This window comes from Raphanus sativus, chromosome 7 (assembly GCF_000801105.2).
Source record: "Raphanus sativus cultivar WK10039 chromosome 7, ASM80110v3, whole genome shotgun sequence".
Classification (NCBI taxonomy): Eukaryota; Viridiplantae; Streptophyta; class Magnoliopsida; order Brassicales; family Brassicaceae; genus Raphanus; species Raphanus sativus.
In genome coordinates, this window is record NC_079517.1 from 18,007,098 (window position 1) to 18,034,483 (window position 27,386).

Consider the following 27,386-nt stretch of genomic DNA (forward strand, 5'->3'; position numbering starts at 1 on the left):
ACATCAAATATGGTGTTGAAAATTACACCAAATCTTGTGTCATTGTTGGAGATGCCTTTACAGATCTGTATATTTTCTTTTAAGGTGGGTATAAAACCCATTGTTCTCCTCTATTACCATATCTTAGTTCTGATGATATTTGTTTGCATGTCATGTTTTTCTTTGATGCATCTGCTTTTTTCCTGAAACAGGATGTGATAGATGGAGATTTATGCTAGCAGTTTCCAACACTTTCAATTGCAGAGGAGCTGGATAGAACACCTGCTGAGATTCTCAAGAAGCTTGAAGATGCTAGTACAAGATTATTTATTTCGTATGTTGTAGTGCTTTGTCTAAGTGAAAACGGATGAATGTTTGTTCTTCTACTTAAAATGTGTGCAATTTCCAAATTGGTCATGTATAAACCACTATTTCAGCATATAATTTCACTATTTGCTATTCATTATATTTCTATATAAGTGTCATTTTGATATTTTTCACGCATATTAAAAAAGTGATGAAAATATATGTAAGTTGTTACTCCCTCCTTTTCGAATTATTTGTCATTCTAGAGGAAAATTTTTGTTTCAAAATAAATGTCGTTTTCGGTTTTCAATGCAAAATTTATTGACAATATTTTCTACTCTATTTTTCTATTGGTCGATATATGGTTAGGTGTATTAGTAATAGTGTTTTTATTTTGGAAATATGTAAAATTAAATGTTTTCTTAATCTGTGTGTATATATTTAGAACGACAAGTAATATGAAACGGAAGGAGTATTAATTACACCTCTTTGATCAATAGTATTTGTGATAAATAAAATTATTTATAAAATCAATGCAATTTACAATTAATTTTCAGACTAAAGTAAGTACAATTTGCATTGGAATTGTAAAATGACATTCATAATGATACTTATTATAAAACAGAGGAAATATATTTTAGTTTTTTAATCATTAGCAGAAGATAGGACTATGAAACAATTAGTCAGCATTTAACGTGCTGTAGAACGATTCTAATGTGAAAGCAAGTGCGTCTTTCACTAATTTTAATGTTATTTACGAACATGTTTACGAAATTTTTTTATAATACTAATTTTTCACTAATTTCAATCACAAACATGTTTTCGAAATGGCCACCACAGGTTGTCTTAACTCTTAAGATAATATTATAAATAAACAAACTAGAGAGAGGTGACAGACTTTTCTCTCTCGGTTCTCTCCCCATCGACCTCTTCTCTCGTCATCTCTCGTGATCTCCGTCACGGTGGCCGGCGGTGCCTTCTCAACCGTTGGTCGCCACCCCAGCTAGCGTTCCGTTACATGCCTTCTATCCTGTAACCAATCGTCCAATCTGCCTCTTCCTTGCTTCAATCTCTCTGGATTCCGTCAAATAGCGGCCGGATTTGACGGTTCTAAACAGAAGTCGAGTTGTTCTTGTCTTCTCTGGAGGATTGGCGAAGATGTAGTTGGGTCCCTTGTCTGCAGGAAGCGTCGATTAGAGGTAGATCTAGATTTAGGGTTTCGTTGGATATGGGTCAGATCCGACTGGGAGGCTCCGCCAGACAGAAGAGCGTCGCTGCCTCTGCCTCTCTGGTTTGTCGCCGCCTCCTCTTGTCTCATCCTCTCCCTCTGTCGATTGCTCAGCCAGAACTTCCCCATCTTGACCTTCGGATCTTAGATGAAAAGACGAGATGAGGCTCTCGCCGGGGACTTCTTTCGTTTTGATTTCTTAACTCAAAATCTCGACGGCTCTACTATTCGTTTGTGTTGTTGGAGCTTAGGTTCCTATGTTCTTCGTATTTCCAGAAGGAAGCCGTCCGTTGATCTTCCAGCCTCGTCCTTGCTCTGAAGCTAGAAGCTTTTCAGTTGATGCTCGTGTGAAGGGACCGGAGTAGAGAGCCATGAACCTCAGCTTGTTTCCGCCTGTGTCGCTCTGCACTTATCTGCTAGCTTCTCTTCTTTGGATTAGGGTCTCCTGGAACCGCTGGGTTTGGCTTCTGGAGATGTTTCAGCGTCTGGAGTGGACCTCCTCGGTGCTAGCCGGACCAGGACCTAGTCAACCCTGCTTCGCCGTCGCACCCCTTCGAAGTCGCCTTCGGGATGAGCCTCGGTTCCTAGGCTCATTCTAATGTTCGTGGCTCTTTGTGCAGGTTCCGGCATCGAGATTCAGCCTTGAACTACTGGATTGACATTTGAGTTTTGGTTTCATATTTTAGCTAAGCATTAATCACTTCTTAAGAGATGATTAAAACTTGTTTCTCTGTGAAAATCTTTTTTATCTTTTTTGGGGCTTTCTAAGAGTCTTGCTTTAATTAGCGAATCCTAGATACGTAAGGTTTGATCTTCAAGCTCTGAATGTATCTCTTGTCTCGTTATCTTTGGTAATGAAATTCACATACTTATCAAAAAAAAAAATGGCCACCACACTGTTTTGCTAACCTTGGCTCTACAATTGGCTATCTAACTAATGAACTTCTATGGAAAGAGACAAACTAGAGAACTAAGAGAGGGACGAGAGAAGCCCTAGCCGCCTCGTTTTTTTTTTTTTTTTTTTTTTTCGATCTTTCGTCTTCCCCGGTGGTTTGGCTGTGCCGCCGCCGGGGAGGATCTTTGTCTTCCTTCTTCCTTATCCTGTGTGTGGCGTCGTGTTTCTCTCCTCCTTCTTATTCTATTGGTGTTTTCTTTGACCGTTGCTTTCTTTTCGATGGAAGCTTCGGTTGTTGTTTACTCTGTGGAAGTTTGGCTTCCTCTGTATTGCTGTAGCAGGTTGTTGGTGCTCTTCAGCGGAGCTGAAACTTCCAGTGTGTGAGAGTCTATGTCGCTGTTGTAGCTGCGATTTGTGGTGTTCAGAGCAGCGGTGTTTCCGAGACCTCTCTCCAGGTCTGGTATCTGGTGTTTGACGTTATGTTTTAGCCCTTGCCTCGGTTCAATCCAGCTCGGTCTGTGCTTTGTTTTTCTGTTATTTCAAGTGGTGAAGAAATTGTGTTTAAGGAGAGTGTTTTCCCTTGGTCTTGGTGCAACGGTACAGTTGTGGTATTGATCATGGCTAATCTCCAGGTTCTTCTACGATTTCTCCAGTTCCAGTTTCAACGATTGGGAGCTCCAGTTAATATCTACTTCAATCGTGAGAAGTTACAAGGTTAAATCGTTTCTATCCTTGTCTTCTTGGATTGATCTCCAAGCTTTTGACCTTGATGGTTCCTTATTCTTTGGGACAATATAAAGGTCGAGCTGTTATGTTTCACCTCAACTAATATATTCTGAATCAGCTGGAATATTGAGGTCTGTTAAAATCTCCTTGTTGAATGGTACCTCAGCTGTTATGTTTCACCTCAACTAATATATTTCTGCTCTTTCATACTTCAGTATTTCTGTAGCATGTTTACTTGAGATTTTGTAAGACCAGTTTGGTCATGATATTTTATTAGAATAAAAAAAATCAGTGTTAAAAAAAAAACTAATGAACTTCTACATAAAAAATCTTAATTGTGGTCCAAGTTCACATAAGATTTCATTAGACGTTTATAAAAAAAATACCGTTAAGACTAAAATAAGTTTATAGTAACTGTAAATTGGATGGATATTTATTGAGATATGATCTAAATTATTTCTTATGTTGGATAATGATACATAGACAAGAGTCGGCTATGAAATCTAAGAGGTATACATAAATCTTTTGCTTTTAATTTATTCCGGATTTTTTGATCCATTGTAGCTTTTGGTTTTAAGTTTTAACCATTAGATTATTCTTATGTTTGATAATGATACATAGACAAGAGTCGACTATGAAATTTAAGAGGTACTAGATCTTGACCCGCCCAACCGGGCGGGTGTTTATTTTATGTTTTTAGTTTTTTTATTTATAAATGATATATTTGTAATATTTAAACATAAATTTAGATTGAAAATTAACATTTGTAGTTATAATAAAAATTAAAAGTTTAAAACAATATTTTGATATAAATTTTAAATTCCTAATTAAAATAATATAGAGATGGGTCATAATTTTTTCCAATTCCAAAATCTTAGCATTATTAATAAAAAATAAAATAATTTATAAGTAAATAAAATATATAAACATATTTGAAATTAAAATAAATTTGTTAAAAAAAAAATCTTACGCCATTGTTGTTTATTTCTGTAGTTTGACCCGTGGTCGTATAAATATTTGTTTTCACTTCAATTTTCTTTCTTTGTTCTAATGATAATATCTATATTTATATATATATATATGTGTGTGTGTGTGTGTGTGTGTGTGTGTAAATTAATATGTATTACATAATTGTTAATATAACATTTAAAACAATTTTTTTATTTATTACTTTAAATAATTATATTATGTGATTTTAATCGTCTATTATATCAAAGTGTATCATATAAAAATTTAATATTTATAACTAATTGAACTTATATTATAAAAGTGTTATACTAACAATTTATAAATAAAATATTTTATATTTTATTTATATGATATATAAATTGATTTTGATGTGTGATTTTTATTTTATTATTTTTATTAATAAATATTGAAAAATATTTAATATTAACAAAAAATCTATAAGGAAATTTATTTTGGTTAAGATTCATTCTATTAAAGAAATCTATTATTTAAATTAGGAAAAAACATTAAATACTTAAATTTCTCATTTAAATAAGGAAAAGACAAAATTCTCTACTATCTTTGTTACCAAACAAAATTTTATTTTTTTTAAGGACTCATATCCCTATTACCAAACAAAAGTTTAAAGTACTTCTACTTTAATAAGATAGATATATAAATCTTATGTTAAACCTTATCCAAGATAACATTATCTAAACATAACAATAATCAAAGTTCAAAACAAAAAACATAACAATAATCTAAAGGATATCCAAATAATATTAATCCAAACTGAATCTAATTAGCATGAAATACTTTGAATTAAAATATTTTTGTAACCATTAGTTTATCTTCTTCTTTTTGTGACACTTCTTAACTGGTATTGTAAATAGTACAATTTTTGCTTTTAATTTATTCCGGATTTTTTGATCCATTGTAGCTTCTATTTTATTAAAACAGAAGTACAAAATTAGATTAACCCTTAGTTTTTTACTATATTTACATTGTCATACCACTAAGGTATTAAATGAAGTTATATTTAATTATGATTGTTTTCCTAATTTAAATAATAGATATACGCATTTAATGTTTTTCCTAATTTAAATAATAGATTTCTTTAACAAAATCTTAACCAAAATATATTTCCTAATATATTTCGTATTAACATATTATATATTTTTAATATTTATTAGTAATAAATAATAAAATAAAAAATCACACATCATAATCAATTTATATAACATATAAATAAAATATAATATTTTTCTTCAAATATTATTAGCATAATGCTGCCATATATAAGTCTAATTAGTTATAAATATAAGATTTGTTTATATGATACACTGTGATATAATAGACAATTAAATCACAAAATATAATTATTTTAAAGTAATAAATAAAATATTTATTTTTTAAAATGTTATATTAACAATTATGTAATACATTTTAATTTACAAATATGTATAGTATACTATTAGTACAAATAACAAATTTAAAGTGAAAGAAAATATTTATACAGTCACGGATCAAACTCTAGAAATAAACAAAAACATCGCAACATTATTTTTCTTTAACAAATTTCTTTTAATAGAAATTATAGTTCCAAATATGGTTATATATTTTATGTATTTATAAATCTATTTTCTTTGGTTTTGAGGGATGCTAAGATTTTTGAATTGGAAAGAATAATGACTCACTTCAATATTATTTTAATTAAGAATTTTAAATTTATATCAGAATATTTTACTAAATTTTTAATATTCATTTTTATAATTGCAAAAATTAATTTCTAATCTAAATTTATATTTAAATATTACAAATATATTATTTAATATTAAAAATAAAAATATAAAATAAATATCCGCCCGGTCGGGCGGGTCAAGATCTAGTTTGGTTTTAAGTTTTAACCATTGGTTTATCATTGAGTTAAAATCTATCTTATTAAAACAGAAACATTACAACTTCTTGTAGGTAGATTTTAAAGTTGGACCTTATGTAATTAATGCTATATTAATCTACTTATTATTAGACATACCTTTTTATAAATAATTAATATCAACCATTACTATAGTTTTTCACTTTTTACCTTATTATTATATCCACTATGCATGTTTCCTTATATTACATATATTTATTATATTATATGTATTCATTAACTTGCATCTATCAATATTAGCAATACTATGAAGACGACTAACTCTATACTTTGAACCTATAAACCATGATATACTAATTTATAACAAAATGATATTACTGTTAAAAATTAGTTTTTATAAAAATTATTTATAACAACAATTTGTTATATAAGATAAATTTAATCAAGACCCAAATCTTTTTTTTTCCTGTTCAGAAAAAAAGAAACCTACGAATATATACCATTAAATTAGCCAAAAATCTTCTGAATAAATAGTAAATCTCACCAACCCAAAAAATGAATTAAAAATATAAAAAATATATTATGTTTGAATACGAATATATACCATTAAATTAGCCAAAAATCTTTCGAATAAATAGTAAATCTCACCAACCCAAAAATGAATTAAAAATATAAAAAAAGATATTATGTTTGAAATTTAGCTCACTGGATCGGGTATAAATCTGTTCATTTCAGGTATGAGTTCTTCGAGTTCTCAACATTTGGATCTAAGTAGGTACTTGACTTTTTTGTCCGGATCGATTTTTTTTAGTTCCGGATCATTCTAACTTTTTTATATTATAAATCTTAAATAATATACAACATGTATATAAAATATGTGAATCAAAAGATTAATCCGCGCAGACGCGCGGATCATGATCTAGTATACTATTAAGCTATCACCGCAATAAAATATATGATTAGACTGTACTCGGTTTTACTGTAAACAGGCCAAACCAAAACTAATAAACTTAAGCTCCATTAAATCATAGGGAAATCATAATACGATACTTTTAGCTATATCAAAATGTATGTAATGGAACTATATAAATGTAATAGAAATTAAGTAATTACTTTATAAACAAATTAAGTTTTTTTCTCGAAAATGAACGTAATCTAAACCAAAAGCTACAATGAATAAAAAAAATCAGGAATAAATTAAAAATAAAACTATACTTTTTGAGTAAATTATACTATTTTATAAAACCAATTAAACCTAAAAACTCTTAAACCTAAGCTGAAACGAAATTATAAAGAGAGTCCTTGTGAAATAAAAGATTCAGAGTTTACGCAACTACCGTATTGAATCTTCCATTCAGAGTAGGGACAAAAGCGTTTAACTCCTCCACGTGTTTACACACCCAACACTCGTATCGCAACTATTGCTACCTACCTCCTCCCTCTTATATTACTAGGCCATCAAACATTCAAACCTAACCCCAAACTCAAACCATGTCTTCTTCCCATTGTCCGTCACCGTTACCCTCCGTCACCAAACTTCAAGTAGACTGCGTTACTTTTCCACCCTCGGTCATCTCACCGGCTTCCTCCACTCCCCTCTTCCTCGGTGGCGCAGGTTCGAAAACGTTTGTCTTCTTCCTTTTTTTGTTTAATCTTTGATTTTTTTTTGTTGTTGTTGTTATTGTTATTGCTAACTTATGCAGGCGTGCGAGGTTTGGACATACACGGAAAATTCGTGATCTTCACCGTCATCGGAGTTTATCTAGCTCCTGTCGCCGTCCCGTCACTTTCCGTTAAGTGGAAAGGCAAAACGACAGAGGAGTTAACGGAATCCGTCCCCTTCTTCCGTGAAATTGTCACAGGTACTTCCCTACACCACTTACTTAAGACACACGTCATATCAAAGTGTTTTTCTTTTGAAAGCTACGTCATATCAAAGTGTTTCAAGCCAAAAGGGCCATTCTAATTTGTTTTGACCGTCATTTAATTAATTACCTTTTTGTTAACTCTTAAATAGGTTCGTTTGAAAAGTTTATTAAGGTGACGATGAAACTGCCGTTAACGGGACATCAATATTCGGAGAAAGTAACGGAGAACTGTGTGGCGATTTGGAAATCGCTAGGTATCTACACAGACGCTGAAGCTAAAGCTGTGGAGAGGTTCTTGGAAGTCTTCAAGGACCAAACGTTCCCTCCTGGTGCTTCGATCCTCTTTGCTCTCTCCCCTAACGGGTCTCTCACGGTATATACTCACAAAACTTTTTTATAACGCTGACTTGCGTTTGTTTGCGTTTACATGTTATAAAGTATGAATTTTTTCTTACATATAAAACCATAGTTTTTGTCATCGTAAATGCAAATGTGACCAACTGTTATTATCTCAACTGGATAAATACTATACGCAAAGTCTAGAGGAGGTCACATAAACGAGTTGACGCTTGAGACAAAATTAATGTTAAGTGTTAGCGGTTTCAGGTGTCGGGTAACTTCTTCATATTAGAAAAAAACGGAATATGTGTGTTTACCTCTTAAGAGGATCATGTTTTCTTAATTGTGACTTTTTTAAAAAAGTTTGTCTGCATGTAAAAGCTAATGTAGAGATGACGTTTGAAACATGTATACTTGTGTAAAAATTGTGTTTTCATTAAGTTGTTTAGGTGTGAACGAAACTGACGTTTGAAACTATTGTAGTACATACGTGATAGACTTCGAAAAAGCTTTATGACATCTCTTTGTTGTGAATTGAAATGTTTGCAGATTGCCTTTTCCAAAGACGATCATATTCCTAAAACCGGAAAAGCCGTGATCGAGAATAAATTGCTGGCAGAGGCAGTTCTTGAATCGATCATAGGAAAGAAGGGTGTGTCTCCTGGGACTAGATTGAGTCTTGCCGAGAGATTATCTCAGCTGATGAAGGAGAACAAGGTCGAAGAAGATGCAACAAAGACTGATAATCAAGATGAAGCTAACGATCTCTCCCTTGGAGATAAGTTGGCCAAAGAGAACTAATCGTGTGGGAGGTTTTTCTTGGTCGTCTTTGAGGGCTTTATGTTTCTATATCTAATCATGTTGTTTATTTCACATCTCACATGTGTTTATTTGCTTCTACTCGTAAGAATAATTAAATAATCTCATAAAATTGGAACACATCGACCAAAACTGTATTATCAGTGATGTTGATTCTATAAATTATGAACAAAACCGATTATCTGATGATGGATAGTTGAGATCAAATCCACTTAGTTATTAAACTCATTATATTTTAGTAAATATCAGATTAGCTAACCACTAAATGTTTATTATACAGGAGATCAAAGTATAACATATTAAATGTTGCTCCTATACATGAAGACCAAGAAGGCATGCACAATCGAGCCACCAATGTGGCCCACCATCATCTTAGTACAGATAATACTACTCAGTACTCACCATCGTCTACGAGTGAAATCCATGCTTAAATTTTTAATTTATAGTTACTCAAATTTCTTCATCTGGGAATAAAAATTTAACCTGGAAACTTTACCATACTCCGTAAAGCTTCACCCGACTGTGTCGGACTTAGAGTATCTACTGACTGCAAAACCCCTAATGAACGATCAATCGGATTGATAAGATGTTCCGCCCTTAAAGAAGAATTTAAAAATTGAGTATGATTTTTGGTAATGCTGACCTCGGGTAAGGAGCGGGATCCACGGATCTGTCCTTATCAGAGATGGACTGACTGATTCTCATTCTTTTGATTAGTCTTTTTTTTAACCAGAAATCTAGCTGAGCCGATGATTTTCCACCCATAAGAAAATGAATAAGATATGTGTTTGTCTAGAAGATCATTATTCCGAAAATATCTTCCTTTAAAAACCTTTGAGAACAAGCATTTTGGTTTGTCTATTAAGAGATATAAATGTTTAGCCAATAGGGCTGTATTAAAATCTTGAAGGTCTCTAAAACTCAGTTCCCATCCTCTTTGTGTGTATATATTTTGTCCCATGAAAGCCAATGAATTTCTTTTTTATTTCCACTCTCACCCCATCAAAAAAGAGAAATAATACTTGTTATTTTCTTCGTTACCCCTTTGGGAAGTCTGAAACATGACGTTACATGCGTTGGCATCGCTGAGGCCATAGATTTAATCAACACTTCCTTTCCCTCTCTTGTAAGGAACCGAACAGTCCAACCATTCACTTTATGATTTACTCGTTCATTTAGGAAACCAAAAATCTGAATTTTTGACCCCTCTAGACTCTCAAGAATGCCTAAATAGTTACCAATCCCTCCCAAATTGGTAATACCAAGAATATTATGTATATCCAATCGGAGGTTATCTGAAACTTTGTGACCAAATTGCACTAATGATCTCTCAAAATTAGTTGGTTTTTTATTTAACTAGAATCAAGCCGGTCCTTCACTCTACTTCCCGATGAAATCGCATGCTTAGCGATTTCATGAAAGATCAAGAACTCGTTGCTTAATCCGCCACCGTCAAAGAAGCTCTTGTTGGCGGAGATTTAAAGGTGTGGAGTGGACATAGAAATCGATTGAGAGAGGAGACAGAAGATATGTTTAGCGTAGGATTAAGGTTAGTGATAAGGGTTCTGGTTCTTCATCAGATAGAATAGAAATGAGAGAGAATGGGACTAGGGTTAGTGATTTGGGAGCACAATTGGGAAAGGGGGCTTTCTCAATTTTTTTTTTTAAATTAAAACCTTAATTATAAAATCTGATTAGTTAGAATAAGAAGTTATGAGAGACTTTGACAAAAAAAAAGTAACTAAAGAGAATCACAACAAAAAAACGAGAGAGAAGAGAGTAGTGTTTCAAGGGCATATTAGACAATGAGCAACTCAAAAAGGTGTGGCAAGTGGAATGTGTATTTGAGTGATATTAGAAAGTCCAAAAGAGAAAAAAACCAGTATAACACCAAACCAAGTTTTTGTCACAAAATAGCATCACTAGAAGGAAAATGATCAAAAGAAGTTTTATTGAATGGTAAAGATGCATTTATAACTCTTGAGTTAATTAATCTAAGACTTAGAGTTTAGAGTTAAGGATGGGGTTTTACGGATGTGTTCAAATTTTCAAAAATAAAAAATAAATATTAAAATTTTCAAAACAAAAAGGTGCTATTTTAGTCATTTTATTTTTTAAGTGATATTTTGTGACGAAAACTTAAAAAGTGTTATTTGAGAGAATTTCCCAAATCAAAATGTGTCTATGAATGTATTTTTTTCAAATATCAATTGGTATATATGAGCTATATAGTCTGTCAGTTGTATCATCAGTTTTGGAAATGAGTTATTTCCAAAAGACTATTTTAAAAGAGACAAGTTTTTAATTTAAGCAAATATTTGGTTGATAAAATGCAGTTCAAAAAAAATATTTAGTTGATAAAGATGACTGGAATGGTGGGTCAGATTTAAATGCTAACGCTAAAATGCACTTTCTTCCAACTAAAGAGGTATCACTAATATACAGTATGGACGTGCTTCACGAGTTTGCTGTCGATTGGTAGCAAGAGCAAAGATAATCCTTCTCCTGGGTACGTTCAAAATTAACCAGACACTAGCAAGCTATAATGTGCATACTTTTGGTTGTATAATCTATGGGCTTATTTGTGAAATAGCCAAAAAGAAAAGAGAAATTGGTTTTGTAGAGAGAAGGTAGAGAGATAAGAAAAATAAAAGAGGCGAGAAAATGTTATTTTGGTTAGTGAATGAATTTTTCTTTTTTGGTGTTATACCACCCAATTTCCCTATAATCTATAATGTAAGATGTTTTTCTTTACGGTTGTTTTCCTCTCGCAAGCTCTTGGACCAAAAACAAATGTTTTGTTTGTTTTTTAGAGATTTTAGATGCAAGATTTAATTATGGGCTATTTGCAAATATGACTCAAAATTCAAAGTCAAACACAATACTAACCCATGATTTTTTGTAACTTTCATTTGCTCTATTCACTCCAAAAGTTTGGATTATTCACGAAAATGCCATTAATTTTTTTTTGAAAATTTAGTTTTTTACTCTCTCATCCTCGTCTTCTTCAAATATTTACAACATTGTCATTACCATCAATACACCAACCACCTACCAATTTAAAACTCTTAATGTACCTAAAATCGATTTACACTCTCTATATCTCATTTCTTATGAACCAACATATAATTCACTTTATCTTCATATTCATCCAAAAAAAATCAAGATTTTTATTCTAAATCTTTTATGTTCATAGAGCCATTCAAGCTTACAATTTTTGGTGGGTCTCTTTCGTTTGAGCTTATGTGTGTTTGGAGAAAACTTATATGTGATAAATAAGTTATCTCACTAGTTGAAGTTATGAAATCAATTTTCTTTTTCAGATCTGTCCATCATAAGACTTACATGAAAGTCATCCGGTTAATGCAGAGGTTAGTTTTGCAATTGACTTTTATATGTATTTTTAGAGGCGACTTCTATGGAAGTTTTCCACTTTACTTTGTTAACAAAAAATATCTCGAAAAATACCAGAGAAGACCTCCTGGTAAGTCATCTAGCATAAATATGTTAGTTTTGCATTTGACCGGATTGTGTCAGAAATTTGACTTTTCCTGGACGACTTACATTGAAGTCTTCCTCGTAAATCGTCTACCGGAAGACTTCCATGTAAGTCGTCTAAAATTACATATTTATGTTTTATTTTTCAATTGCAAAAATTACCTGAAACAACTTACATTGAAGTCGTCTAACTATAATTAAATATTGAATTTTTATTTTTTTGCTGGACGACTTCCCTGTAAGTCGTCCAGGAAAAGTCAAATTTCTGACACAATCCGGTCAAATGCAAAACTAACCTGTTTATCCTAGACTACTTACCGGAAAGTCTTCTCTGGTTTTTTCGAGATTTTTCTGTTAACAAAAGTAATCTAATATTTACAAAGGAAGACTTCCAAAGAAGTTTGCTGTAGAGTAGACTTCTCTGGAAGTCTTCCTTTGTAAATTTTCAATTGCGAAAATGACCTAAATGAATGACTTCCGTTGAAGTCTTATGCGTCAATGTTTAATAAACTTTCATTTTCTCCAAAAATATAAAGAGTTTTTAACATTTTTTATTGTTAATTCATGTATATTAGTCAATATTGAAGCTACTAGATGAAACTTACAACTTAATTGGTGATATTTATGAGGTTACCAACATTCATGTTTATTAAAGTTTCTAGCTAATCCGAGAAGAATTCCGTGGAAGTCTTCTACGTTAGTTTTTGTAAACTTGTTGAGTAACTTTAAGATATGCTTTTTTTTTACTTTCAAAAGTGTTAAGTAACTTCATGATTATTAAGTTATATGGTTTAATGTGTCTTCTTAGATCATAGGATATACTTTTTAACTTTCATGAACTTTTAAATTTCAATTTTCACTTAAAATTTTAGTTTTCCGCTAAAATTCTAATTTCCCGCTTATATTTCAATTTTCCGCTTTAAATTTAAGTCTTCCGAAAAGACTTCTAATGAAAGTGTTTTATCTTTGAAATTATGTAATGTTTGATCTTTTGTGAATTTGAGTATGTTTTCTTGAGAAGTCTTCTCCCATGTAATAAATTTGACTATTTTCGTGTTATTGTGTTTTGCTAATGAACTTGTATCAATAACTTCAATACTGTCAACTAATTTTGGCAAGATAATACTGTGGACAATGAACATATTTACCAATTTTTTCATTAATATCTCTTCAAATTTACAAAAAAAACTCACAACTAAAAGAGTACACATACAAATCACAAAAGAGACCACAAACAAAACTATTATAGATCAATCCTCCACAAGAGGTTACTAAATGAAAAAAAATCATACATGAAAACTTATCAAAACGCTTAAATCTGTTATGAAAGAGGAGACATGAAAGAAGACTCCGTCAGAAGACTTCCAGGAAGACTTCTTGGAAGTCTTGAAACACATTATATTTTAGAAGACTTCCTGGAAGTCGTCTAGCCCGTAAAATACTATTCATCAGAAGACTTCCTTGAAGTCGTTTAGCCCGTAAATACTATTCATCAGAAGACTTCATGGAAGTCGTCTAGCCCGTAAATACTATTCATCAAAAGACTTCCTGGAAGTCGTCTATACCCTAAATATAAACTCTAAACTTAATTAAGTAATTAAACACTTTATTAAACTTAAATTCAACTTAAAAATGTTTAATACACATAGTACTAAACAAATACAGGTCAAATTTAATTTTTCAAAAAAATGTCAAAACTTCCAAAATCTAACCCTAAGAAAACATACAATACTACAACATATATTACCAAACCCTAAACCAAAGAATACTATGACTCATTACATTCACTCATCCATTTTTAAAATAATTCAATTTTACTATATCTTTATTTATATCATTTACAAATGTTTATAATTACATAATTTCAATTTTTCCCTAGAAAAATATTTTTAATAAAATTTAAAAATTATTTTTAAGATCTACTATACGAGAAGATTTCCTGGAAGTCTTCCAGACGACTTATTGAACCTGAAAAGACTTACATAAACTCAGAAAACTTTCGAAAATTATATTTGTAAAAATGAATTATGTTTTTTTGGTCATAAAAGACCTGTTGTAACCTTTTTTTTAACAACCAAGATTTCATTAATAGAGAAACTTTGGACCTAAGCCCTGGAAGAAATCATATTACAAAGGGCAACTTTTGCCAAACGGTCTGCATGCCCATTAAATTAAAGTTTTGAGTCACAAGTATTTTAGGCTAGTTTTGTATTTGATTGAAATTTGAATATACTTCATTTAAAATCAAGTTTTAAGTCATATTTGGCTAATTCCCCTTTAATTATTCTATCTTTCTACCCATAAATTTCATCGTCATAATTTTATTTATTTGTTGCTTCTTAAAATTAATCAAAAAACTTAGACCAAAACTCATATATCTTTCAGTCGAACATATTAATCTCCTCCATCGTAAACGGATATGAAACTAGAGGACTAACAATAGTGAAGTCTTTTTTTCAAAGTTCAAAAAAAAATAGTGAAGTTTTTATAGAGTTTATAATCTTAACAATAATAAACACAAAAGAAAGTGGGTAAAAGCATTGTTAGCGGTGAGAAACTCAAGTCAATATCTCATTAACATCAAGGTAATATTATTAGTAGGTCATTCTATAGATCTGGGATATTCTTTTTTTTTTTTAATTATACAGATGTATTTTGGTCCCACATAAGTGGTTCAGACTAGTCACGTGTTGCCACATGTCGGTCCTCTGTCTCTGGCTATGCCGAAATGGTAATTCCCCAGTGGTTAAGACTCGAACTCTGGTGGCTTCACCGTATTGGGCTTTTTACCCTCAAGTTAATCACCACCAGGCCACTAGCCATGGTTATCTGGAATATTCTCATGTTAATCAAAATAATAATATTTATATTTTTGTTATTCAATAAAAATAATAATCATAAATATATATAGACCTCTGGTACAATGTTCTCTCAATTTTTTTTGTTAAGTCTCTAGTTTGAGAGACCGTCTCTTTCTCTCTCTTTGTTTCTTCAATTTTTTTTTTCTAATAGTGAATACTTCATTGAGATATTTCAATGAGACTGTGCTAAAAAGATCTTCATACAACATTACATTTTTTAATGATCTTTCATGTTATAAAATTAATTAGGAAAAATAAAAAAGAGAGTAGATATCATATTCTTTGAGAGACATTAAAGTAGTTTAAGAGACTTTTTTTATTGAAATATAGTTTAAGAGACTCTTTGTACACTTTTCTCTCTTTTCTATTTCTATATTTATAATATTTAAATGTATTCATAAAAAAACTCAATAGAATATCTAATGATGATGCTCTAAGAGTCTCTCTTATAAAACCCTCAAAAATACTTGAAATATAAAAAATTCTTAAAAATACATAAAGACTTCTCAGAAAACTTATCAATGGATTAGTCATTAAATGATTTTAAGGAAATAGAAATAGTTAAGTAGATAAAACATGAATACTTTTATACTTTTTGAGAGACTCACAACATCGTACCTATTGATGATCGATCCTCTAAACAAATTCAGAAACACAAAATATTGAAAGAACCTAAGAATTTTTTATTACTTCAGATGCATAATTAGTGGGAGTCTCTTGATGAATTTAGATAAAGTATGAAAGAAAAAATAGATTTAGAAGAGAGAAATGGGATACAGATCTTTATTGAGAGACTTGCTAAATTTGAAAAAACTAATCTAAAATGTGTTTTTTCTATTGATTTGAAAAAAAGAAGTCAGGAATAAAATAAATGAAAAACAATTTTTAATTGATAGAGAGACAGTCTTTAACTTCTTTTCACGCTCTTAAAAGTCTAAGAATATTTTCATCTCAACTCTATAATTTACTGCAAAATAAATGGGAAAGTAGAGCCATGAAAAAAATAAAAAATAGTTACTCCATTTATGGAGTAAACATTTTTTCTGTTTCTTCATTACACAATTATCTATTCCATTTTGCAGTAAATTATGGAGTGAGTTAGATATGCTCTAATAAGCTAATTTGATTCATTTATCGGGGCTTTTGTTGTTTTCCTTTTTTTATTTATTCTAAAGTGCCATTCATATAGCATTTCCAGTGATATTTTATTTTCATTTTAAGTAGAGTTTTAAATAAAAATCATCAATGGAATTTTATTTTTTATTCTATTTTTTTATATTCTATAATAGTGTAAAATTGAATTTGCTCTATAAATAGAATAATACATTTATCTTTGTCACTATTCTATTTTTATTCTAAAATAAAATATAACTAGAATATAATTTAACTCTATTTTAAAATTATTTTATTTTAAATAAAGTAAATTGTTGGAAATGATCTACGGTGTGTATTTTATCAGATTTTTTTATCGTAGTCCTACGAGTCACATGCATTTTAGCTACTAACTTCGTGGCCCAATTATGCTCCACACCAATTATAGCTCTGCATTTACTATGTTTCCTTTTAAAAGTTAAGAGAGCCCTAAAACACACGTTAAAATCAAAAAGTAGCTATACACACAAATCGATTACTAGCCTAACCAGTACACAGACATAACTTCATGGCCCCATTACCCATAAAAAAAATTGTTTCCTTTTAAAGATATAGAAGTGGAAAAAAAAAAACTAAATACGTAATCTGATAACCAGTGTTGTTAAACCCGGACCGGACCGGCGGTCGGACCGGGTTCAACCGCGAACCGGCCACTAGTCCGGGTTGGGTTAATACCAAAACCCAACTAATGTCGAACCGCTTAAAAAACCATATTGAACCGTTAAAAACCCGGGAACCGAGTGACCCATCGAACCGGTAAAACCCCGGTTCATATACAAACCAAAATTTTGTTAATAAAAAAAATATTTTTTCCTTTTTTTTAACATATATAAGTATATACTTAAATAGGGTTAGTCTTAGACGTTCTTCACAAAGTATTTTGCCGTCTTAGGTCTTTTTTTCTTTTGAGTTTTGAGTAGTTACGTTTCCGCAATACTCAACTCACGATCTCATCACAAGGTATTTTCAACTTCTTAAGTTATTGTTTTTGTGTATGAGATTAATAATTTAAAACTTAGGTTTGTCTTTGATGTCTCTACAAAAATTTTACAGTAGCAATGGAGGAGAATGATCAAGAAATTTCAAATCCAAACACTGGCAATCAACAACCATCACAACGTTCTACCCGTCAAAAACAAGATTTAGCATGGTCATATGTCACTCATACGATAGATCCAAAGGGGAAGAGCATTCTTACTTGTGACTTTTGTAGTAAGGTTAATCAAGGAGGTGGAATCAATAGAATGAAACAACATTTGGCGGGAGTTAAAGGAAGCACAAACGGATGTCCCAAGGTTCCTCCAGAAGTTCAGCATGCAATGAGAAAATCACTGAAAGAAAATGAGGATAGAGCAAAACAGAAGCGAGGAGTGAATATACAAATTCACGACGTTGATGATGGTGAAGGTTCTACTCAGGTTTTTGTGCCTCCAAGTCAGAAAAGAAAGGTCAGTATGGATGTAAACTCATACTTTAAAAGGGGCCTAGAAGATCAGACACAGCCAACTATAAAATCATGCTTGCAAAGCAAGGAAAAGGTTCATGATGCTGATATGGCTATTGCATTATTTTTCTATGATGTATGTATGCCTATGAACGCAGCTAATTCTAGGTTCTATCAGCCTATGATCAGCAAAATTGGAAGCATGGGACATGGTTATGTAGGGCCTTCTTATCATGCTTTAAGGGTTGGTTTACTACGTGATGCTAAGTTGCAAGTTTCTTTGATTGTCGACTCTTTTAGGAGTACATGGGCTGATACTGGTTGTACTTTGATGGGTGATGGGTGGAAAGATACTAGGCAAAGGCCACTGATTAATTTTTTGGTCTACTGTCCTAAGGGGATAACTTTTATCAAGTCAGTTGATGCTTCAGGAATATATACAAATGCAGAGAATTTGTGCAACCTATTTGCTGAGGTTGTGGAGATGATTGGCCCCCAAAATGTGGTCCACATGGTGACAGATAGTGCACCTAACTACAAAGCTGCTGGTGGTAGACTTGTAGAAAGATATCCTACCATATACTGGTCACCGTGTGCTGCTCACTGCATTAACTTGATATTAGAAGACGTGGGAAAGCTGTCTCATGTGGATAAATTAACCAGCAATGCATCAAAGATCACTGTGTTTGTGTATAACCATAAGCATATTTTGAACTGGTTGAGAAACAGGCCTGGTTGGAGAGAGATAATCCGCCCTGGGGAAACTCGGTTTGCTACAAGTTTCATAGCTTTACAAAGTTTACATGCCCATAAGGATGATTTGCAGAGTATGGTTGTTGATGAGGAGTTCAGAAAGATCTCAAGATCTGAGAAAGCAAAACGTGTGAAACAGCTTATCTTTGATGAAGACTTTTGGAAGGAGTGCTTTATGATTGTTCAGATTATGACTCCGTTGATCCGTTTGTTGCGTATTTGTGATGCTGATGAGAAGCCATCTTTGCCTTATGTATATGAAGGGATGTATAGGGCACGGCTAGGCATCAAAAACATATTCAAGAAAGAAAAAAATCTTTATAGGTCTTATACGAGGATCATTGATAATAGGTGGGATAGGATGTTGCGTAGTGATATCTATGCTGCAGCTTATTTTTTGAATCCAGCCTTCTTGTATGACAAACAGAATTTTTGCGATAAAGCTGAGATTACAAGAGGAATGCTAAATCTGATTGACAAGCAGAAGGGTAGTCTAAGTGAAACAAAGCTGGTATCAACCCTTCGTTGCTATAGAGATCGAGAACTTAGTTTCTCTAGAGAAATGGCACTTACTTGTAGCAAAACTACTCGACCTGGTACGTAATGTCGTTATTATTTATGCCAATATAACATGATTTCCATTTTAATCTGGTCAGTTACTAATATATTATTTTATTGTACTTACAGATGAATGGTGGAAACTCTTTGGTTGTGATATTCCTGATTTGCAAAAGCTTGCAATCCGAATCCTTAGTCAAACAGCTTCTTCATCTGGATGTGAGCGAAATTGGAGTGTCTTTGAACGCATTCATACCAAGAAAAGAAACAAGCTAGAGCATCAAAGACTCAATGATCTTGTATATGTTCACTACAACTTGCGTTTACAAAACAGGTTAGTTACTTGTCAAGTTTATAACAAATATCTGTGTGTTATTATTCATTTGGTAATATTCTATTGTTTCTTTACGTAGGTATGGGACAAAAAGATCATATGATCCCGTTGATTATGAGTCAATTGATAAGACTGAGTTTTGGATTGTGGAAGAAGAAGGAGAAGGAGAACTTGATTTTTCTGAATTAGAAGAAAAACTTCTTGAAGAATATCCTAAAGATGGTGAAGAACTCATTCATGGTATGACTTTTAATTTTATTTCAAAATATAGTTTTTTTAAACTAATGTGAACATAAATTTTTTTTGAAGGTGGTGAAGATTTAGAGTGAAAAGACATGAAGAATAAACTTTAATTTTTTTTCCTGTTGATTTTAATTTGAATATGAAATTGTTTTATTACTTTTATCACATTTCAGTTTGTTATTTTTGAAATTTTTATAGACATTATTGTTATTGAAACATTTTATTTAATAAGATCTATCTTTGAAAAAATATATATAGTATTTTACAAAATAATAAATTCAAATTAATCTAATTGAACCTGATCGAACCCGGTCGAACCAGGTCGAACCACAATGACCCGTGACCCAAAATATTTCCGGTTCGCTTGCCGGTCCGGTTTTAAAAACACTGCTGATAACTAACCTTTCTTGATTTAGTACGTTCGCTGTAGAACATTTTCAAAATACACGTATACACCCAGTGGCGAACGTACATAGACTTTGAATGGGGCAGTTGCCCACCATAAATTTTTAAATTAGTGTAATTTTGTCAAGATTTTTATTAATCCCCTTAAAAAAATCCAATAGTTATAAAAATGTTTAGTAGTGTTTTATAATTTTGCCCCGGATGAAAATAATACATGAAGAGAAATTAATCCTAAAAATGTTAATAGTGATTTAAGATCAAATTTTTTCTATTACAAGGCTTAGTTTACTAAAAATAAAAATAACATATATAAAAGGCTTTTGGAAGGAAATTTAAGTTATTAAAATAAAATAAAATAAAATATAATTGCAATTAATTAGTTTATAAATTTAAGTCATGACTTCAGAAATGGTCTGGAAAATGTAGTAATAACGTAGGCTCAAATTAGAAAAACTTATTAAAATAGTGTTTAACCGACAAAACATAGAAAATATCATATATATATATATATATAAACCATAGAAAATATCATATGTATATATATGTGTATATATATATATACTTTTACATTTTACATCAAAATGATGACATAAAGGCATCTCCAATGGTTACTCTCAAGTTTTTCCTCTAAATGGAATAAATTTAAAATGAGTTTACATTTTGTTTCAATTGTTCCCCTCATTTTTTCGCACAAAAAGAATAATTTTAAATAAATTACTACTTATTATTAATTCTAAAATAATTATTATTTATTTTTTTAAACTTACGAATTTTACCGCAAAGATGATTTTATTTAGTTAAATCTTCATTATGTACATAAGTTTAGTTTCTAAAAAGACACAATGGTTTATAAAAACTTATAATTATATTATAAAAGTAATAATAATTTTAAAGTATAAATATTAAGTTTTAGATATAAAACAAAATTATACAAAGGTTTAAAACTAGTTTATAAATAAAATTGTTAATATAAAACGAGGGAATACATCAAAAATTGGTGCAACTCACAGATGGACTCTTCTTCGATTATTCAAATAGACCGTAGACAATGGGTCTATATCTGCGTAGCCACATATGAAGTTAATAATTTCGCACTAAAAAGGAATACATCCCTAACCTAGATCAACAGTGCAACTTCTCGTTTAGTAAAAACCATGATGTGGTTCACATAGAAACTTGTTTCTGCATATTTTATATATACAGAAATTTATAAAAAAAAATTATGGTGTTGCCATTTGGTCTTAAATTATTATTCAGAGTATTTTGTATACTCAAATTTTATTTTAGAATTTTCATGAAAAACTAAAAATATGTGTTGTAAAAATTAAAGCAATCTAATATTTCGAAGTCTTAATTTAAAAAATAAAAATTAATATCATAACATCCAAAATATCTTATTTCAATAAAATGTACTAAAAGAATATGATAGATACTACTATATATATAAAATTTACTAAAACAATAGGGTTATATTATTTAAACAAAACTGTATTTTACTTATAAATCTCGTAAAATACTAAAATGATATATGTTAAAGTATATTTTTAATAAAAAAATTTTAAAAATGTATTAGACGTATTAAAAACATATTTTAAAGGAGGTTCTCTATTTAATTATTTCATATTATTATTTTATTATACCTAACTCGAAAAGTATATTAATAAATAATAAAAATTAATAACAAAGTAAAATGTTTTGAAAAATCTAGTTATCGTCTCGTATAGTTTCTTAGTACTATCTAGAGAGACGTGTTTCTTATTTCTTCTTTATTTTATTTATTTTGTATTTTAAAATTTTATATAAAATTAATACATGAGTTCTCTCTTTTCCTTTAAATGGGAAGAGATAGTGTGCTATGTTCACACCCCAAAAAATCTGAACTACAGGTTTTGTTTTGGCTCCCGGAGATAAGGTTACTGAGATTTTAACAAGTAAGTTCACAATTTCATGAGTTGAGCGTTCTACATTTCTACTTCTTTATAATGATTCATGATCTTTAGAATACTTTAATAAACTAATATATCAATATTGATTCACCGATATAAAAACAAATCGTGTATATATGATTTTCTTGTGCATCTTGCATATCTTATTTGCAATACATAAATTTAATCAACAAGTTTTGTATTTTTCTACAGAATACTGAATCCAGATTCCATAAGCATTTCTTTATAAGAATATACATTTATGTTTTCTCAGGGTTTCCACATGTACAGTGATACTTCACTGAATCACTGTTAGCTTCATCTCCAAGAATACACCGTTAGCTGACGTCAAAACAAAAAGAAAAAAAAGAAGCACACTCCGTTAAATTTGCCGTTAAGATGCCTCGTGTTTCAGCGACATCCCAAGAAATCTCCCCCCACGGCGGCAACGAGTCACCAACGCTCGGCGAACTGATGAAACATTTCGATGACGGTGACCGGAAAAAATATTCCGGCGAAGACGCTTCGTTTCATCACATACTTGACCTCCCTCCCCCTGAAACACGACCCGTGCCATTTCTCTTGTCCTTCAACAATCTCAGCTACGACGTCAAAGCTCGCCGGCGGTTTAGTTTCTCCTCGTCGGCTCCGATGAAAACCCTTCTTGACGGTGTTACCGGCGAAGCTTGCAACGGCGATATCCTCGCCGTTCTCGGAGCAAGCGGAGCTGGGAAGTCCACCTTGATTGATGCTTTGGCCGGAAGAGTGAGTAACTTGAGAGGCACGGTAACTCTAAACGGAGAGAAGATTCTACAAACTCGTTTGCTAAAAGTGATATCAGCGTACGTGATGCAAGACGACCTCTTGTTCCCAATGCTCACCGTCAAAGAAACCCTAATGTTCGCTTCCGAGTTTCGTCTCCCAAGAAGCTTGTCCAAGTCCAAGAAAACAGAGCGAGTTGAAACCCTAATCGACCAGTTAGGGCTCAGAAACGCTGCGGATACGATAATAGGAGATGAAGGACACCGTGGAGTCTCCGGTGGAGAGCGGCGGCGTGTTTCTATCGGGATCGATATTATCCATGATCCTATCGTCTTGTTCCTCGACGAACCTACTTCAGGGTTGGACTCCACCAATGCGTTTATGGTGGTCCAGGTAAAACATTGGCCTTATCCTCCAAATTTATCGAATTTTTTTAATTAAAATTTAACCTAAAAATACTTTATGTTCCCTCCCTGTCCTGGGTGCAGGTTCTATCGCTCGGAGTGGCAGTATTGTAATTATGTCGATACATCAACCTAGCGCTCGAGTCATCGACTTGCTTGATCGTCTTATCATATTGTCTCGTGGCAAGAGTGTGTTCAATGGATCTCCGACAACTCTTCCCACATTCTTGTCGGATTTCGGGCATCCAGTTCCGGAGAAAGAGAACATAACCGAGTTCACACTTGACCTAGTACGAAAACTCGAAGGATCTACCGAAGGAGCTAGAGAGTTAGTAGAGTTCAACGAGAAGTGGCAACATAACCAATCAGCTCGAGCCACGCCAATGACCACACCGTACCAAGCCTTGTCTTTAAAAGAATCCATTACCGCAAGTGTTTCAAGAGGCAAACTAGTCTCCGGCTCGACCAGTTCCAACCTCATCTCCATGGAGTCAGTATCTTCATACGCAAACTCTCCACTGGTCGAGACGTTCATCTTAGCCAAACGGTACATGAAAAACTGGATGCGGACACCTGAGCTCATAGGAACACGGATCGCTACCGTCATGGTGACTGGTCTTCTCTTAGCTACTGTGTATTGGAGGCTTGACAACACTCCAAGAGGTGCACAAGAGAGAGTTTCTTTCGTTGCATACGGCATGTCCACAATGTTCTACGTCTGTGCAGACAGTGTCCCTGCTTTCATCCAAGAACGGTTCATTTTCTTGAGAGAGACAACTCGCAACGCATATAGAACATCTTCTTACGTCATCTCTCACTCTCTTGTGTCACTGCCTCAGCTACTCGCTCTCTCCATCGCATTCGCTGCAACCACATTCTGGACAGTTGGTTTAAGCGGCGGGTTAGAGAGCTTCTTCTTTTACTGCCTCATAATCTACGCAGGCTTTTGGGCTGGTTCATCTTTTGTCACATTCGTATCTGGTTTGGTTCCGAATGTCATGATAAGTTTCATGATCACTATAGCCTATCTTTCATATTGTCTACTGATGGGTGGATTCTACATCAACCGGGATCGGTTACCTATCTACTGGATATGGTTTCATTACATTTCATTGTTGAAGTATCCTTATGAAGCTGTCTTGATCAACGAGTTTGATGACTCATCTCGTTGTTTTGTTAGAGGAGTTCAAGTATTCGATGGTACGCTTTTGGCGAAAGTGCCTGAAGCGATGAAGGTTAAGCTCCTAGATACAATGAGTGACTCTTTGGGAACAAATATAACGGAGTCCACATGCTTGAGAACAGGGCCTGATTTACTTTTGCAGCAAGGTATTTCTCAGCTGAGCAAATGGGATTGCTTGTGGATTACGTTAGCTTGGGGTCTCTTCTTTAGGATATTGTTTTTCTTCTCGTTGTTGTTTGGAAGCAAGAATAAGAGGACGTGAAGATAGTCCACACATACAATACAGACTTTTAGGACAAGACTTAGGTTCACCCCCTACGGTGAACCTTTAAATTCACCACTCCCCTTAAATCCAATCAAAATGCCATGTAGATAATTAAATAAAAAATATTAAATTATTAAAAAAAATAGTTAAAAAAAAAATAAAGTCAATTTTAATGATGCAAACTAAACTCTAAACCCTAAATCACAAATTCTAAACCCAAATATATACCCTAAACCCAAAATTTATACCCTAAACCCAAATCATATACCCTAAACTCAAATTCTAAACTTTAAACCCAAACCATAAACCTTAAATACAAACCCTATACTCTAAATCGATCATATATCCTATACCCTAAACCCAAATTCTATACCCTAAACTCAAAACATATATTTTAAACCTAAATTCTACACTTTAAATCCAAACCCTAAACTTAAGAATTTGGCTTTAAGATTTACGATTTGGGTTTAGGGAATAAGATTTGGGTTTAGGGTATATGGTTTGGGTTTAGGGTATATAGTTTGGGTTTAGGGTATAGGATTTGGGTTTAGAGTATAGGATATAGAATGGGTTTAGGGTATAGCGTTTGGATTTAGGGTTTAGAATTTGAGTTTTGGATATATGGTTTGGGTTTAGGGTATAAGATTTGGGTTTAGGGTATAGGTTTTGCTTTAGAATTTAAATTTAGAGTTTAGTATTTAGTTAACATTATTAAAATTAACGTTATTTCCTTTTTAAACTATTTTTTTATAATTTAATATTTTTATGTAATTATCTACATGGTATTTTGATTGGATTTAAGGGGAGTGGTGAATTTAAAGGTTCACCATAGGGGGTGAACCTAAGTCTTGTTCAGACTTTTATTGGCCTTCAATGCATCTACCTACCTCTAATATACATACTATTTAAGTGAAGCCCAAGCCTTCTTGTTGTTGTAGCTATTGTAATCAAGTTGGAACATTATAATTATCTCATCATTGTTGATGTGAGAAATATATATATTTATATCTCATCATTGTATTTCTCTTGGAATATATATTATTGTCAAACCTATTATTTTAACCCTTTCTCAAAAAAAATATTTCTTTAAAAAAAAAACAAATATCATAATTACTAGAGAGTAGACTATAGACTTTAACACATGTCAAGTTTTTTTAACACAATTTAAACTCTCATATTTCAGTGGGCATCATATAAAGTCTCCTAATTACATCTAACTTTCATCTCGATTCTCTAAGAGCAAATCTCATGATCTTACTTCAATGGCGGATTTGGTCTTAGGTGAAATTTAATTTTAGTTTTATGCCTTATTTCTTTTAGTAAAGGTTTTCTTTCCCCAGAGTTTCCGGGCTCTGGCTTTAGTGTGTATGAGTATGAGTTGGTTTTTGAACTCATGTGTATAATTTTTTGGTTGTTAATGATAATTTTCGGATGATAAAAAAAGAGAATTTAGGCGCCATATACATGAGAATTGGAGAAATTTGCAGAATACCCCCGACACTGTTAGAATTTTTTAAATACAGAAACACCCCTATACGATCTCAACTCCCATATCTTGTACTTGTCAATTTTCTGTCAGAGCCTACAACCTAAGACCCTATCTACACGCCATGTGCTGGACTCATAATGACACAGTGGTAAACGAATAAGCAGACATTATATTTACATTTATTGGCAGTTCAAAGTCACAACCTTTCATGCATTCTTCTCCGTAAACTCCGAAACTCAATTTTTTTGATCAAACTCCCGATATTCAATTTATTCATCTTAGTTTTCTCTACTAAAGAGAAGCAACAACTGGGGTGTAAAGGCGACATAGAAGCAGAGAAAGAAGAAGAGCAAGATGTTCCTGAATAACTGGGAACCCGTCATAGTCATTGAATCGAACACCGAGCCAGAGTCTGCTTGCAGTGATTCACAAGCAGAGAAAGAAGAAGAGCAAGATGTTTCTGAATCAACCCCACCCACTGCCTTTTTTTCACTGCGGTCGTTAGATACTGTGTAAACCCAACACACGGCAAGCGCTAGATGAGGAAACGAAGGTTAGTATCTGAGAAAATAATTACGACGCTATTTGGTAGTGGTAAGTTTTAATCATAACGTTACTGCTAAGAGCATATAGCATATAGTAACTGCTAAGAGCATATAGTAGATGTTATTTCAACACGTAACTGCTATACTAGTCTTAGTAATTGGAACTTCAAAACGCAACTGCTAAGATCATATAGCATATAGTAACTGCTAAGAGCATATAGTAGATGCTATTTCAACACGTAACTGCTAAGCTTTACGCTGTAGAAGTTTTGGACTAAGTTTAGTAGCCGATATTTCAACACGGAACTGCTAAGAATTTCCTGGTTACTATCAGAACAAGTACTTGCTAAGATTTATATTAGCTCTTTGATATTTACTTGTGGCTTAGTGTTATTAATTATCTGAGGTGTTACTCTATCTGATGGATTATATCACTGAGTGCATCGATAGAAGCCTAGGCCTACTAGTGACCGCTACATCTCATGATAACGTTTAATGCATAAAAGTGTTCATGAATTCGACTGTAAATATGTTGTAAAGCAATTGTTGTTAGTTCGATGTGTTGATTGCTAGCTTCTCCA

At 32.4% G+C, this 27,386-nt stretch overlaps 4 protein-coding genes across 4 annotated transcripts in view; 3 read left to right on the forward strand and 1 right to left on the reverse strand.

Moving 5' to 3' along the window:
* The window catches only part of LOC108814888 (triosephosphate isomerase, cytosolic-like), an 82,623-nt gene extending 66,065 nt beyond the window's left edge, over positions 1–16,558 (reverse strand). Inside the window, exon 1 of the mRNA XM_056991402.1 lies at positions 16,532–16,558. Coding sequence (XP_056847382.1) covers positions 16,532–16,558 — 27 coding nt within the window. The remainder of the gene's footprint in view (positions 1–16,531) is intronic.
* LOC108830048 (chalcone--flavanone isomerase-like) lies at positions 7,360–9,170 on the forward strand. The gene is made up of 4 exons (XM_018603659.2): positions 7,360–7,573; positions 7,662–7,820; positions 7,976–8,199; positions 8,715–9,170. Exons 1-4 carry the CDS (start codon positions 7,450–7,452, stop codon positions 8,964–8,966), a joined length of 759 nt encoding a protein of 252 aa, XP_018459161.1. The 5' UTR covers positions 7,360–7,449; the 3' UTR covers positions 8,967–9,170.
* A 1,490-nt stretch (positions 16,559–18,048) lies between the features above and the next one.
* Positions 18,049–19,913, forward strand: LOC130498061 (uncharacterized). The gene is made up of 4 exons (XM_056991403.1): positions 18,049–19,288; positions 19,380–19,584; positions 19,664–19,824; positions 19,894–19,913. Exons 1-4 carry the CDS (start codon positions 18,049–18,051, stop codon positions 19,911–19,913), a joined length of 1,626 nt encoding a protein of 541 aa, XP_056847383.1.
* A 2,167-nt stretch (positions 19,914–22,080) lies between these two features.
* Positions 22,081–24,793, forward strand: LOC108815603 (ABC transporter G family member 18-like). The gene is made up of 3 exons (XM_056990615.1): positions 22,081–22,163; positions 22,432–23,319; positions 23,408–24,793. The coding sequence occupies exons 2-3, from the start codon at positions 22,557–22,559 to the stop codon at positions 24,766–24,768; spliced, it is 2,124 nt and encodes a 707-aa protein (XP_056846595.1). The 5' UTR covers positions 22,081–22,163; positions 22,432–22,556; the 3' UTR covers positions 24,769–24,793.
* Positions 24,794–27,386: the final 2,593 nt, after the last annotated feature.